This window comes from Aquila chrysaetos, chromosome Z, assembly GCF_900496995.4.
Source record: "Aquila chrysaetos chrysaetos chromosome Z, bAquChr1.4, whole genome shotgun sequence".
Classification (NCBI taxonomy): domain Eukaryota; kingdom Metazoa; phylum Chordata; class Aves; order Accipitriformes; family Accipitridae; genus Aquila; species Aquila chrysaetos.
In genome coordinates this window covers 47,133,382-47,148,460 of record NC_044030.1, presented here as the reverse complement: position 1 = coordinate 47,148,460, position 15,079 = coordinate 47,133,382, and the positions used below count along the sequence as shown (strand labels likewise).

Below are 15,079 nucleotides of genomic sequence, written 5' to 3'. Positions count from 1 at the left end.
GAAGTTTCTTAAAGCTCCTTCGCCTGCTTACAAAGAGGTGAAACAATCTGATGAGCTTGCTGCTTTTGAGGGCAATAAGCAATACTTGAAAGCAGAGGTCAGGCTGTAGGGGTGCTTTGTCTGGTAGCCTGTGACCCTCAAGATGTTAGGAAACAGCATCTTCTCAGTCCCCATGTGACACTGGCAAAGCTGATTCACTACAGCCTTTATTTATTCAGCCATAAATAAATAAAGTGAATTGTTAAGTAACCACCAACTGTTTTATTGTAGTTTGCCATTAGTGTGAAAGGTTTGCCAATTTATGCATCTAGCAAGTAATGATACCTACTAGGAAAAGGGGAAGCCTTTCTCACAAGGGAAAACTCCTATCCCTTCCTGAATTCAACATGACTCCATAAACAGCAGAAAAATAATCTATAAATAGACCCAATGAACCCATGTGCCACAATGCCTTTCACACCAGCTTTAGTAATCACGATCAGTGTCATTCATAGATTGTTTTAAGAACCAGCTGGGATAATTATCACTTCGCTTTGAATCCAGCATTAGTACTAGAATTAGGAAATTGATCATTTTATCTCAGGTGACAGGTGGCAAAACTTCTTTCCTCCCCAGGTATCGATTGCCTCCGCAGTTGAAAAAACACCAGGGCTTACTGCAGGAGACAGCATGAGGTGTACAGTGATTAGTCTTCCTTTGTGCTCCCCAGCTCAACAGGCAGCAATGTCAGAGGAGAGGAGATCAGCTAAAGCCAGTCACAGGAACCTGCGGCAATAACAACATGCAAGAACTCTTAAACTGCTGTGAGGGCTGACTCTTCTCCCTCCACCCCTGCTTTTTCCGCCTCCCTGCTGTAGAAATGCACCAGTGTTGCACTCTGCTGATAGACTTGAACCTGTCGCATCTCCTACATCTCCCAGAATGAGGGAAAGGCAGCTGGATTCATAGCAGTTCATCTGCAGAGAGTTGGCTGCCCAAATGAAGAATAAACAGGCGAATTTGGTGAGTTTCCCATTCTATTTAAATGTGTTGAAATGAAGTAAGACTTTTGTTGGTGGTGATTTTTTAAAAAAGTTAATTTCAGATATTGGGATTGCTCTTTCCTAAGTTTGTGGAGGCTGTCATGGCTGGGAAATTCTGGAAAGGAAATTTACTTTAATAGCTTACTTTGAGATCAGGTGCACTGTGGAGTAGAATGACTGCAAAGCCACAACTGCCTGAAAATATCAATCTTCCTGGCTGATGCAGCATCAGGGTACCGGAGATGTTGTATCTTACAGTGATAAGCTGTTTCCAGATTTGTTGTTCCAGGAAAGGCAAACAAAATGATGAATGCAGAAAGGTTTCAAATCTCTTAAATAAGTTGACACTGTCCATGGAAGGAAAAAGATGAAGTTCGAAACTACCACACAGTTTAATGTAATATAACTTTGTTAATTAATTCATAATGCTTAAATAATAAATACAAAATAAACAAAAGTTACATTTTTTTAAGCTATGAAAGAACATTAGTGTCTTGCCTTCTCTATCCTGACTGTTGAATGTTTAATTCATGTACATAGAGTGTATACACAGAGTGCGCGCCGTTTTGGTCTTTGTTACGTGTAGAATTTTTCTACTTTTTCAGTAATGTTTGTTGTATGGTATAGGAAGTATCCACTAGACAAAATGACAGCTTGCTTCTGCACCCTGTTCTGTAAGCAATATTCAAATGCCTTTTGAGGGCTGATACTTAACTCTGTTGAGAACTTTGAACAAGTGATATTGTTTTTGGATATGAGTGAGATGTTTTCATTTGCAGTTTTGCTTTGTTACTGCTTTGGACCTCACAGTTTAATAGTCTAAAGACACTAATTTGTTTTATGTGAAATAATTATTTTTATGTAATTTAGGTGATAAAATCATAGACATTTTCTTGCTCTGTGAAATGTATTTTGAATGTAAACATATTTGTGTATGACTAAAACTATACAAATAAAAGGAATTTTCCCACAGAAGGCTAATTTGGAAAGGGTTTCCAACTAAGGTAAGTGATCTTAGTACTTCTTAAAAGATAGACTGCAATTTGGTTTGTCTTGTTTCCTGTGCTTTCCATACTATGACTTTAACAGAACTCTTGGTTTAGAGGCACTGCTGAGTGAGGTAAGTGCTGAGAGCTGTGGCCTGACAGTGGCATTACAGGTGGGGGCAGAAGGAGCCGTCTTTGGACAGAGTAGGGGCTGGTCAAGGGGAAAAAAAAATATTATATGGAACTGCTGTCACAGTCCTCTGGCGCAGGAGGGCGAGGACCTGCATTTTAGGTTTGTGGCTCGCTGTAGACATTCAGGTTGTTTTATTGACACCATTAAGACCTGTCTATAGATGGCTGGATATTATAACATTCTCATTATTGGGAGAAGGGACAGATGAAATGTAAAATAGATTTTCTGGGTCTTTTCCACTTCTATATCAGGTTTTAGAGCACAAATGTTTTGAGAAGCAAGTGGAGGGAGTACCAGGTCTGTCTTGATTGTGTGCAGTGTCAGAGGCAGAGATGTAGAGTCTCTCACATTATAAAGCATACCAAGGGAGCTGAAGACATCCAGGAGTATTTCTCCAGCAAGTGAAAAGCATGAGAGCTTAGTTACTGCTTCTGAAGGATTCTTAAAAATACGTGTTGTTTATGTTGTTCGCTATACTGCTGTAAGTCTCTTTGAAAAGTATATGGGGAGAAAGACTTGGGGGGAACTCAGGACTGGACCATGAAATGGTTTGTAGTCTCTGGATCCCAAACATACTTCTGTAGTAGCTTAAAATTATATATAAAATGTATTTTAAGCATCTTATTTTTTATAGTTCAATGATAGAAGAGAACTATTTTTCTAATCTTACTCCCTCCATGCAATTATAAACATACAAATACCCTTTGAAGGTTGCTGGCTTTTCATACTGTTGTCTTGTGGAGATCTTCTGATATGCTTTTTGTATATTTTTGTACTTTCCTCTTTTAATGCAAAGAGTTGCACAAACCCAAGGTATCTGGAGATTTTTAAGGTCCTCTTCCTGCTGATCTCAGTACCGTATTGTTCTCCACAGCAATACTAACTGTTATGTCACAAATGGTGAAGGGGGCAATAATCAACAGGAGAGTATCACTAAAACAATAAACATAAGTTCACTTGAGAACAAAATAATACTAAAAAAGGAGGAGAAAATTAAAAAACAATGTTGTCCGATAGCAGGAATTCTTCTGAAGGGTGAGATTCCTTTCCGAAAGGCATCAGTACATTTTAAAATGACTAGGAATGTAATTTAGAAGATTTCATATATCATAAAGATTAAAGGACTAATTGTTTGCACGTTTTGCTTCTAGACATTGAAAATGATAGTTCAGCTGTGCAATGGCATGCTCCCCATGTTGTTTTTTTATTGCAAAAAGAGCAGATCAGGTAGTCACTACTTGTACTACTATATTTTTGAAGATCAGTAGTACAGTACAACATTAGTCTGAACATTAGCATCCCAATATTCATGCATACACACTGAAACATATTGAAAACTATTGTTGTTGTTTAAAGTGTATGTCTTGGAAAAAGCTCCCCTGATGGTATTGTAACAATATTGGCTGAGAATACCAATTAAAGACTGTTGTTGCATGACATCTCTTCTCCAAGAAGCTGAAATGTCAAGGTTGGCCAGGGAGGACAAAGTTTCCCTAGGTGGCTCTGGAAAAGCATTCCTGTGACCAGCAAAAAAGAGCAAAGAAGCATAGGGTTTTCAGCATCATGCGTCTTTGAAGTAGCTTTCCATTGACTGAATGAAGAGCTTTGGCCTCTTAGAGTCTGATTCTGTTGGTGTCCTCCATCTCCATCCCTGTCCCAGGCTCACCAGCTCACATCAGCGGGTGAAGGTCCTGCTTCAGGACAGCACCCAGCATGGTACCTGAAGAAGCACATTTTCAGAACAGTCAGGCCAAAAAGCACGTGTGAATTAGACATCACAACACTTTCCATTCACAGATTTCAAACGGATGGGTGCCTTCCTGAATCAGTACCAGATGGATCATTTTCCAGACTGTGGGCATAGCAGCCCACTTGCTTGCAGTGATTGTTAACACTGCCATTTTCTATCCATCTGGGTATCAATCTGCTCCATTTTCTGACACTGAGCTCTGCTGGCCAAAGGATTGCCTCCCTGCTTTCAGAGTGCTCCAGAGGCTGGTGCTGTTGCTGATGAGGTCTGCTGCATGGATCTTCAGTGCATACCATGTCATATCTCACTGGGAAATAAATGCTCTACCAACAGGCTGACTCACTGCCTAGGCTGGAGATGTAATATGCTGGTGTCTGGGTCAGCAGAAGTTTATTATAACTGAAAACCAGCTGTGGTGATGGGTATGTGTGTGTGGTGTGGGGGTTGTTAGTTGTCTTGAAAAGCAGGTGTGAAGTCTTCATGGCATGCAATAGCTTCTCCTCAATTTTGCTATGAATGGCTGGTTGCTGATGGCATTGCTGCTTGAGAAAAACTGTGCTCACAGAATTAGTTCGAGAGTTACATTGATAGTGCTGATCATGAATTTGCTTTCGTATGATCATTAATTATCTTCAGTATGAATAGCACACAGAGTCACAGGGGAGAACATAAACACTTTGGAAGACACTGGTCTGAAAGAAAGAAGGGAAGCAGCCTTCATGGAGGGCCAGGGCCAGGTGTTTTGTCTGAAGCTAAGGCAGATGCAGGTGAATTTTGGTTTGCCTTAAATGAGACCTTCTCTTAAAAGATCATGTGCATGGAAGGCTTGAAATATATTTTGGGGACTGGATACTTTCTACGGAAGAAATGCATATTTGCTAAGTTTTTCTGATAAACTTCAAGTAAAAAACATCTTCTAGCTATCATTTTAAATAGGATGGGTTCTCTTGTGACAGGTGGTTACTCTACCATGATTTCAGGTGTGCTACATGAACACGGTGATGGTGTCCTGCTGAACTGGAGACTGCATCCAAGTTTGAGGAGTTAGAGCCAGTTAGAGCAAACAGTTCTAGAGATGAAGTTGCAAAGCTTTTACCTCTCTAAATAAATGAGATTTCTACAGTGCAGTATCTCTTAATGAGTTCAAAATGAAGAACTGAAGTGTCTAACATGCAAATCATTCCTTTCATTTTTCTCATGTTGTTCTCCTTAATTTCTTACAGCAAAATGTTTAAGATTCCCACAAGCATTGAAAGACGTTATAAGGTTAATGAGGCTGTTGTCTAATTACACTGCCAGGCTTTGATTCCTGATGCCAGTGATGCTGAGGCTTTCCTGATGACAGGGCTTTTTTTGACTGGTGCTTGCAAATAGTTACAATCGTGACATGTACCGTGTGAACTGTGAGCATCCAGGGAGCTGAGCTGCCAGGCTTGCCCTGAACCGCCACCGAACTCTGTGCTGCAGGACACAGTCACAGCTAGCTCAGATGTTCATGATCTGGCTTTGCCCTCTGGTGGTCCCCTCTCGAAAAATTCCCTGGGCTTGAGAGAGGAAAAGGCTTCAGAGGCTGAAAAGATCTGAGGAAGTGGCAGGCTTGTGTGATGGATGTAATAGTCAGGATTAAAAGAAGAGAAGGTCTTGCAGACGACAAGACTGCAGAGGCCAAGGAGGATGCCGAGGAAGAGTTTGAGACAGGAAGGTTCAGTGCACCTCCATCCAGGCAAGCCTAACAAGGAGGAGTTTTGCTAACATGTGGTTCCTCGCTGCTCTGAGCAATGCTTGGACATGACCAATGCTTACAACTGAAAAAAACCCCCACTGGTTTATTAAAGCTTAGTTCCTTACCTGGTTACGAGGACATACTCCAAGGAGACTCTCCTGTATCTCAGTAATAGGGAGAACTTTTGGGAACTGGGAACTTTATCAGAGGCATCCTCTCACAGGCCTTCAGAAAGCTGCCAGTAACACTAAGGGACTTTCATAAAGTGTGGCTGGCCTTTCATTTAACAGGCAGAAGCATTTTGAGGGGAGGCAATTGCTTGATTTTTACCACCTGGGCAGTTTATGTGCTGGCAGTGTTACATGTGTGGGAATAAAACCTCTGCTTCTCCGCTTGAAAAAGTAACTAGCAGCTATTTATTAGCCTTTAAGGGAGAGAAATGCTCATCTGAGAATATGCTTGAGATGTAAATCAGGTGCCAAGCAGCAACTAGAATAAAGAATGGTGTGTTGCATTTTAGGAAGAATGGCCTTCACAGGTAATATCAAAAAAATGTGCACAATTTGAATGTCTAGATGTAGCTTTATTTGATGTTTTTGCTGCTTTTCATGCTACTTTAAATGAGTGAGCAAAGAGATGAATGTTTTTCAGAGAAAATATGGGGTCTTTTTCTCCTTAATAAAAGATCTTTTCGTTTGGAGGAAAAAAGTTCAGAATAGTCATTGTTATATTAAGTCATATAAAAAGGCAAATCAGATCCTGCCTTTTTACTTGTTTTAGCATTCACAAGCAGAAAGCTGCTAGTTAAATGAAAATCAATGTCCTTACAGTGGATATGCAAATTTAGGGCTAATCTGTTCAATAATTCGTTGTGGAAAGATCACACAGGGAAACAGCTACTGATAAATGACTAAATAAAGTCTGAGGCATGGCATGAGAGTATGTATTTCACCAGGTATCCCAATAGGACAATTTTACATCACTTTCTGAAATAGCCTGGGTATAGGAGGCAGATGATGGGTCTTAGTCTTGTCATGCTTGGACATCGTATTTGTCATATCCTGTAACATGTCTAACTGATCTCTCAGTTTGGGTAGTCATTACATATATCTTTCAAAGAAAAGAGCAATAAAATAATCTTTCCTACTATCCATATGACCACATGCTCCATAAACCTCCCTTCTTGCAAGCACTTGTTTTCTCTCTTGTGTTCTGGATCCTGACTTTAATTATTTAAGTCTTGTAAAGCACTGTGCTCTGTGGAAATGGACAGTACAGTTTTGTTAGTCTGTTGGTATCACATCACCTGAAACTGCTCCAAGCACCCCTACAATCAGAAAATGTTGTCCTGTGAAAGACGTCAAAGCACGAATAAAAAGCCAAAAGCCAAAATGCTCTGGAAAGCATTCCCCTCACACAGATCAGCTGCTTGTTGTTTTTACACCAGTGATGACAAGTTTCTGGGTACCCAACATGATGCTGTCCATTCCATTGTAGCAGGGTCCTAGAGATATTTTGTACCCATGGTAGGAGAAGGAATAATTGAAAAACCGAAATATACACATTTGTGAATATTTTTAAGTCAAATAAGATCTTTCTTGTTCTCCACTTCAATTTTGCTGGTTTCCTCTTTAGAAACAAATGAAAAAATTACTTCTCTTCTATCCCAGTGTAAAGGATCCACATTAAAATTGGTTCTGATTCCAACGTTCAAATTTTTGTCATTCCATTTTAGTAAATAGGTTTTTTTCTTAACAAAACCATGCCTGTATTGCCCTGAAATAAACCATTACTAGAGAAATAATGCATATTATCAGAGCTGCTATATCAGTTATCATCTATATTTTTGGCAAAAATTGTTTGCACACTTCAAAATGTTAAAATTTTCAGGTTTATTAAATTTAAAAACTGCACAAAAGGGTGACTGACTTCTTTAAATAGTCCATTCAAAACATAGCCTCTATTTTTTTCTGTCAATTAAATTCTAAATGCTACTCATTTTAAAAACATGCTTTTCCCAGTTGTTGAAGATGAATAAGCAATGCACTTCTCATTCTTTTTCTTTTTATCTTCCTTAAACTTTTATGTTTTTATATGGGTATTTTTCTCCTTCAAAGGATAAAGGAGTATGAAGATGATCAATAACTGCATGAATCTAGGCTTGCAAAGCAGACACTAACTCTGGATTTCTAAAGTTAGGTGGTAGGAATATCACATATTCTATACTACATGGAGCACTAGCTTTGTTAGCTACTGTTTATGCAATTCACTTTAAAATAAAAAAATAGCTGTTTCTAATTACTCTTTGATAGCACTTCAGTTTTCTCAGTAGGTGTCTTTAAAACCTGTATTAACAGTAGAGAGCTTTGTGAGTATTGACACGAAAGACTTTCCATGTCTAGTGTGCAGCATCTAAAACCACGTAGAAATACTTGTGAAAAAGCTGACAAATGGGTAAATGAGACAAAATGGAAGGAGTAGAAAATAAGAAAAGATGGAATAAAGATTTTAATTGGTAATAAGATGTTCACATTTTGATGCCTGAGCTGTTGGAGGGATTCAAGAATTAAAATGTGAAAATTGTAGTAAGAAAAATGGCTTTGACAGGCATTTGAGTAGATGTGGGCAAGAAGGTGGGGAAGAAAGAAAATTGAGACTGACAGTGAGACCTGCAAGACCCAGGCAAAGAGACACAAGGCAGCCTTCTGCACTGTTTGGGTACCAACAGCTTCTGCAAATGCTTAGGTAATTGTGATTTGGGTTGGAAGGCCAAGTTTCATTCTCTCCCTTCTGCTGCAAATGCCTGCACCTTCTGTCTGGCTGTAAAATCCCTTGCCTTTTTCTTTAGCCCTCTACTTCTTCCCACTTATGCTGGTTGCTGTACAAAATAGGCAGGAATAATAAATTCCGTAGTAGAGTCACTTAAGCTTACTGACCATTTCCATATTATAGTTTAAATCAACATCCAGCGTATTTTTCCAAAGTATCCAAATTAAGAAGAAATATCGTGACAGTTCCTTGCTATTGAAACACACTTGCTGAAGATTTGAGAAGCTTCTTATGGCTCAGCTGTTTAATCACAAACAATTGTAATTAGATTATGGGTTGGCATTTATGTCGCGCGTAATGGCAATCTAATCACTAAATCCGTCTCCGAGAATCTGATTTAAAGTGTTGTCAGGCTTCTTAGATATCATAACACATGTAAATCTTTTTGTCCTGATACGACTCTTATTTTGTGCAGCTTACCCATTTATATCCTACCTCTAATGTAGGGTATAAAAAAAATCTAGTCTATGAAGTATTACCAGTGTTCTGGACAACTCTGAACCTTTAACTTCAGGATACTTCTGCTAATCAAAGATTTTACTCATTCAGAATGGTCACATGAGCAACCTGGAAAAGACTTTGGCCTGATATAAGCCTGTTGATTACAATAGTTTAGCCATATTTCAGTTTGAGATGGCTTCAGTCCAACATAAGACTGCATGGATGATAATACTGAGAAGATTATTTACAGTTCCGAAACAGGAAATGTCCTAAACAGGAAAGGCTGACACAGAACTCAGTTAGTCACACTAGCTTACTTAAGTACTGTAAACTCTTCATATTTTGTACTTTGGGAATTTTTCTTTTAATGTCAATATCATGCCCTTAAAACCAATCCTTTCAGTTTGAAACCAAAGAGCAGTAGAACAGCCTAAATTTTTATTTTTGGTGACTTGGGAGTAGGGACAAAATTGTAACTGAGGAATACTCCACCAAGGAGTGGATAACTAGCTCTAGGGGTGTCTGAACCTGCACGTCTGACTGGTTTGGCTACATAGCCAAATTACTCCTGGGCCTGTGGAGACCTGGCTCTCCCCAAGCCCACTTTCCTGCCAAAACTGGCCAAGACCTGTGTTCCAGATGCCCAAGGACCAGACAGGTCTCATTCAGTTAGTCCTCATAGTAGTTCTCACGCAGACTTGTATGATTAAAGCCTTCCCAAAATATATTGTTCTTGAGCAAATTTTCTTATGAGATGTGATGACTAAGAAGGGGTTGCTCTGCTCAGCACCACCAGTCATGGCTGGAGTGTTTGCTCTGCCCAGGCTGATGTGGCTCGTGGCTTGAGCACCAACTGTGACCCCTGGGAGAGCCCCACTCAATGATCTGGAGGTTGGTTTGAGCAGGGACAAGCCCTGCCCCTTCTTTACAGTTGTGCCCCTGTGCAGGGGGAAGGACTGGGTTCATAGGGTGCAGGATGTCCTCAGGTGGGTTTTCCCTCCTACCTGAGTGCCTTATCTTAGGGATCTCTGTGCTTTCCTGGATGATGTTTTATCCACAGTTCCACAGTTCTCTGCCTCCATATAGAGGTGCACAATTTTTTTGCATATTTTCTCTTTAATATCCTGGTACAAACTGTTTTATGATCAGGGAACCAACTCTGTCTTCAAGCAGAATGTGTTCAATAAAACAAAGCTGGCTCTTTCAAATGCATGTGCTATGCACTGTCTTCATCTTACTTGTAATAACCTAAAAAACCTAGCAGGCGCAATACTGCTATTAGCTTCATAAAATCCTTGCCACAGAGGCTCTGGCATACTTTCTGAATTAGACACCTAAGTGGATTTTAGAGCATTAAGCCTTTTGTAACTCATTAACCTGTTAGACAAATCCCAGATGCAATAGAGCAACTTTCAACAAATCTAAGCTATTTCCTCTTCAGGCAAAATAAAGATCTAAAAATCATACACTTTTGAGTTTGTGAATTTGGGGAAGAGACAATTAATTCTCTTTGTTAATGTTAAGGATTCTGTGAACTACATCGAATTGTGATGTAGTATTAATGTGTTATGATGCGAGCATAGCTGTTTGTGTGTCTACAAAGTATGTAGAATGACAATAACACGTAAATCCCCTTTGGAATGGACCAAAATCTAGTAATCAAAACAGAAGACAAAAAATAAGTGTATGGCTAGGCAACGTATTATCCGCTACTCTATGCTTTAATTAGAGCTAACTATTCAAACTGGAAAGTTTCAGCTGTGGTGCCATAAACCTACATCATAATAATAATAAACCTAGCCATATTAAATTTCCCAATCTCTATGGCAACGAGCTCTGTGATTTAAACTGTAAGCATTCAACTGCTTGTAGGTAAGTAAAGCACGATAAAATACAGGGAAATGCTGTTAAAAGAAACTTTTTCCTGTAGGTATTGGGATTTTCTTTCATAACTTCTACAGTGAGTGCAATTGTAAAGAATAGCAAGAGGGCTTATTTAACTCTGTGATTTAAGTTTAAGAGGGACAGACTTTGGTCCTTCATACAATTTGCTGTAGCATTTGGACAAGGTTTTTAGAATTTTAGTCAAAGTTGCTCCATCTTCCTACTGAACAACCCTCTTGCAGGCAGATTGCTTTCCAAGTTGTATTACCAAAAGAAGTTTGGTTAAGAGAGTTTGGATCTAAGCTCAATTTATGTTGCATAATGCACCAAAAAGTACTTGCATCTCTTCTGGTATGGCTTTTTTTTCCAAATCAGAAATTTAGACATTCTCAAAACTGAGCATTTTGGGATAAAGAACTGTCTTGTAAATTGACACTGGGCATGTAATTTATATTGCAGGTTTTCTGCCCTCCTGCTGATGAATAACAAAGAGAATGTAGTTGTGCAATTTATTTTTGCTTTAAAACAAACATGGCTTTGGAAAATATTTACATACCTTACTGTTATCTGTTAAACTTGTCTGGAACTTGTGGGTGTGGGTGGGTTTTTTTCCTCCCTTTTTCTCCTTTTCAGCTCCCAACAAGCAGCAGTAAGCTCGTCAGTGGGGGTTAATAGAGCAATGTTACTGCTGCTTTTGCAGAGCCCAGATGAAATCAACAATCTTGCAGCATGCTCTAGCAGTCAAATTTTCCTCTTTCTGACATCCTGCTGGCAGAAGGGAACTGCAAGTGACTCTTTCACATCAGAAATGAAGAAAAAAAGGTGGAAAGGTTTGCCTTGATTTTGTGATTTGAAATGGTAGAAACAGATGTTAAGGGGAAAGGTCTTCTCTCCTACCCGCAGCCACAACCCCAAAAGCATGTGGTGTTTCACATGAGTTACTGGGTCAGGCTTAATGCATTAATGTGGCTGACTCCCTGAGCGATTCCTAGGAGTGGAGAGGATGTGGGTGTCATGGAAACAACAATTGTCCAGGGATGGGAGGGACTTCAGAGCACCAGTAGATCCATCTACAGGTGTATCCATCTACAGATCTTAATGCAGGTAAGGGTTTATTCAGAGGCATCTGTTTCATTAACCATTGTGATAATCAGTACCAATTTAATATTACATGGCTACAGCTTATTTTGAAATGACAAAAGGAGTGTTAAATCACTATATATCATCTGTATCAACTGTTAAGTATACCACCTAGAATATGAATACCACATACATGCAAAATCCAGGAAGAAGATACCACAAAAATATCGTTTTCCCTAATAGATAGGATGACTTTTTTCTCAGTTTTCTCCTACTTTGTTATAAAGTTATTCTGCCAATGTGGAAAGGAAAGCTATGTCTGGAGCCTTTCACCAGCTCCTCATCCTCCAGCAGTCTCACACAGCATTGATCAGTCAACACAACTTCTGTCCTTGCTTTCCTGTGTAGAGTCTCTCAGGTCACTTCTTCTCATAGCACTAAGCTTCATGCAGTTGCCTTACAGAAACAGACAAAATGATACATTTATTTTTATTTTCTAGATGACTCTATACTAATGCTAGCATTGAGGCAGAGATAGAAATGAAGTCGAAATGTACTTTCCTAACAGAGCTGTGTGCTGTTATTGGGAGCTTTTTTCAGGCTGGAAGTGCCCATTCCCCACCCTGAGGGACAGCTGCCTCATCCACCACCTAGGAGCGCTGCGGTAGCAGGGCATCACCTGGTCACCCTTTACCTTGGTAGAAAGCAGGCAACAGGGTTTAGCAGAGAAGGTGTAACAGAAAACAGGACTTTCAGATAGTATAGCTGACTTTATCCCTTTCTCCCTGGGGGAGATGAAGCTTTGGGACACCTACAAGTGGGTGCAGCTTGGCTCTGCCATGCTGCAATTTCATACACTGAGAATTGGAATTTAGAAGGAAAAAGGCTGTGGAGGGTCTGCCTGTCCCCCTGCACCCCTACCCTCAACTCGCTTCTTTGCTCTTTAGAGCCCAATCTTGGTACAAAAGGATGAAGTAAGGAAAGAAGTGGGGAACAGCAAAAAGTTGATGAAATAGTTGTCAGGTGCTTTTAGTAAATTCTTACCCTGTGTACTGTCCAGGGACATCTCACTAAAGAAAAATATATATAAAATGAGTTCATTATAATCAGAGGTTCAAGTAGGCAAAGTTCTAGCACAGGAAAGGGTTTGGCCCATTGGTGATTTTCTGCCCAGAATCAAACTACACGTATTCTTAAAAGGTAAAAAAAAAAAAAAAAAAAAAAGTGTCCAGTAGCTGAAGACCCTTTTGCCAAATACATATCGTGTCACTCATTTGTACCATAGATACTTACAGAACATAGACTCCCTGCTCCCGGACTTGTTGGGATGGTATGCCATTAATGTAGCTCCTCTCCTGCTTCTATTCCCTTCTTCTGAGAGGTGTCCATTTGCTGCTGATTGGAGATAATGGGGAGAAAGACTTGCATTTTCCACTGACACATATTTCCTGGATCATTATTCTCTTTGTTAGCAATAGTTCTATTTCTCATTTAATGACCCAATTCATTGTTTACTTTCCACACACCCTTGCTTAGGAAGAAACCTTGTGGGTGTTATGTGCTCTAGTCTTTCTTAGATCCAGTATTTTTGTTAACTTCTCACTTAGCACAGAGTTCAATCTGCTCATCAAAACAGTGAATAACCAGAGTTCCCTCTCCTTTTCCCAGGAGAGGTGAGGAGAGGGGGAAGAGGCGTCCTCTGGCATGAAAAGGAAGAACATCTTGCCTCTGTGACAGGCCGGCAGATCTGTGGTTGACAGGTTTCCATTTACTGTCACGTAGTTTAGGAATCACAGAGACAAAGAAAATCACTGCTATAACATCAATGGCCTGACTGAGCCCAGAAATGCTGGGGTGGCCCTCTAGAAAAACCTGTCCTGGCTGTCCCTGTAACACAGCACTGAAGCTCAAAGTACCTGTCTACGTGTGCCATACATCATGACCCTCAGTGCTTCACATCAAAGAGTTGATCCTGGCATTTGTGCCTCCATAGCTGCTGTCAGGCATTTGAGTTGTGGTTGCTGTCAGCCGGTGTGTGCTTACAGGCAATCTGATGTGTCCTAGTCTCTTTGTGGGCTTAGCCTGGCCCATGGTAAGAGAGGTTAAAGCTGAATCAAATTGCCTTATATTTACCATACCCTGTAGCTGGGCATACAGGCACTTACTAGAAGCCAGCTTCATTAACTACAGCAAACAGATCACATGCTGAAATTCAGCCTAAGAACGTGCCCCAAGGAGGTAAATTGGGACTTAGTTTCTTGATTTCCTTCCACAGTGAATTCTGTTTTCTGCTGCTGTGGTTTTAAAAGATATGGAATTACTAGAATCTTGCTTAAAAAAAGCAGGGAACTTTTCCCATGTAAAGACATTGGCATATTGCATCCTTCTACTCTCTTACCTGAATGGCCTTACAAATAACATTTTTGTTGTTCAGTGAAGTAGCCAGTATCTCTTTTAAGTTCTGGAGCTCTGGGGTCCCTTGTGTAAATCTAACATTAAACCATTGTTCACTTCTATTCAAACTGTGCAGCAGCGCACTAACCAACGTTTTATTGAAGGGATACTAAAATACCCATTTGGCCTTTTTGTCCAAAGGCACTAGCTGTGATTCCCCTTTTCTATGTAGTATATCACTGTTAATTTGCCAGTTGACTGTATCCTTCCCCTCTGTGTTCTGAGTGCAAAGAAATCACAGTTCTGCACTGGGTGTATGTCACGATGTACAAGACAGTTATCTTTGCTATTATTTAATTCTCGTGTCTTCTGAATACTCTTTTAAGCTAGGTATTACATATGGTTCTCTTCACCTGAAACTGCAAGTTTACCCTGTTACAATACAACCTTTTTAGACCCCTTGCTTCATTCTTTTGCTCCTGCCCTAATTACTGTAATATCCACATTTAACTTGCATGCAAGGTTATGCTATCAGCCACATTATTTTCTTTTTAGTCTTTCAACAGTTATAACATTGGGCCTGTCTGACTGTATGCATGAGAATAATCTGTGCTGGAGGTCTAGAAAATATAATTGTATGTAGTTGCTATGGTAAAGCTCTTACTAATGAAAAGTTGGGGGAAGGGTTTGTAAAAACTGTCATTTTTTCCAGAGTTTGTCTTTTTGGATGAAGGGATTCTTCAGGTTAGGATTTGCTCAGCTATTTGAATTATCTGG

At 39.8% G+C, this 15,079-nt stretch overlaps 1 protein-coding gene across 1 annotated transcript in view; it reads left to right on the top strand.

The window, feature by feature from the left end:
• The first annotated feature begins 883 nt into the window (after nucleotides 1–883).
• TRPM3 (transient receptor potential cation channel subfamily M member 3) overlaps nucleotides 884–15,079 on the top strand; it is a 468,388-nt gene continuing 454,192 nt past the window's right edge. The window contains exon 1 of the mRNA XM_030003866.1: nucleotides 884–1,002. Within this exon, the coding sequence (XP_029859726.1) occupies nucleotides 979–1,002 (24 nt within the window). The 5' untranslated portion in view covers nucleotides 884–978. The remainder of the gene's footprint in view (nucleotides 1,003–15,079) is intronic.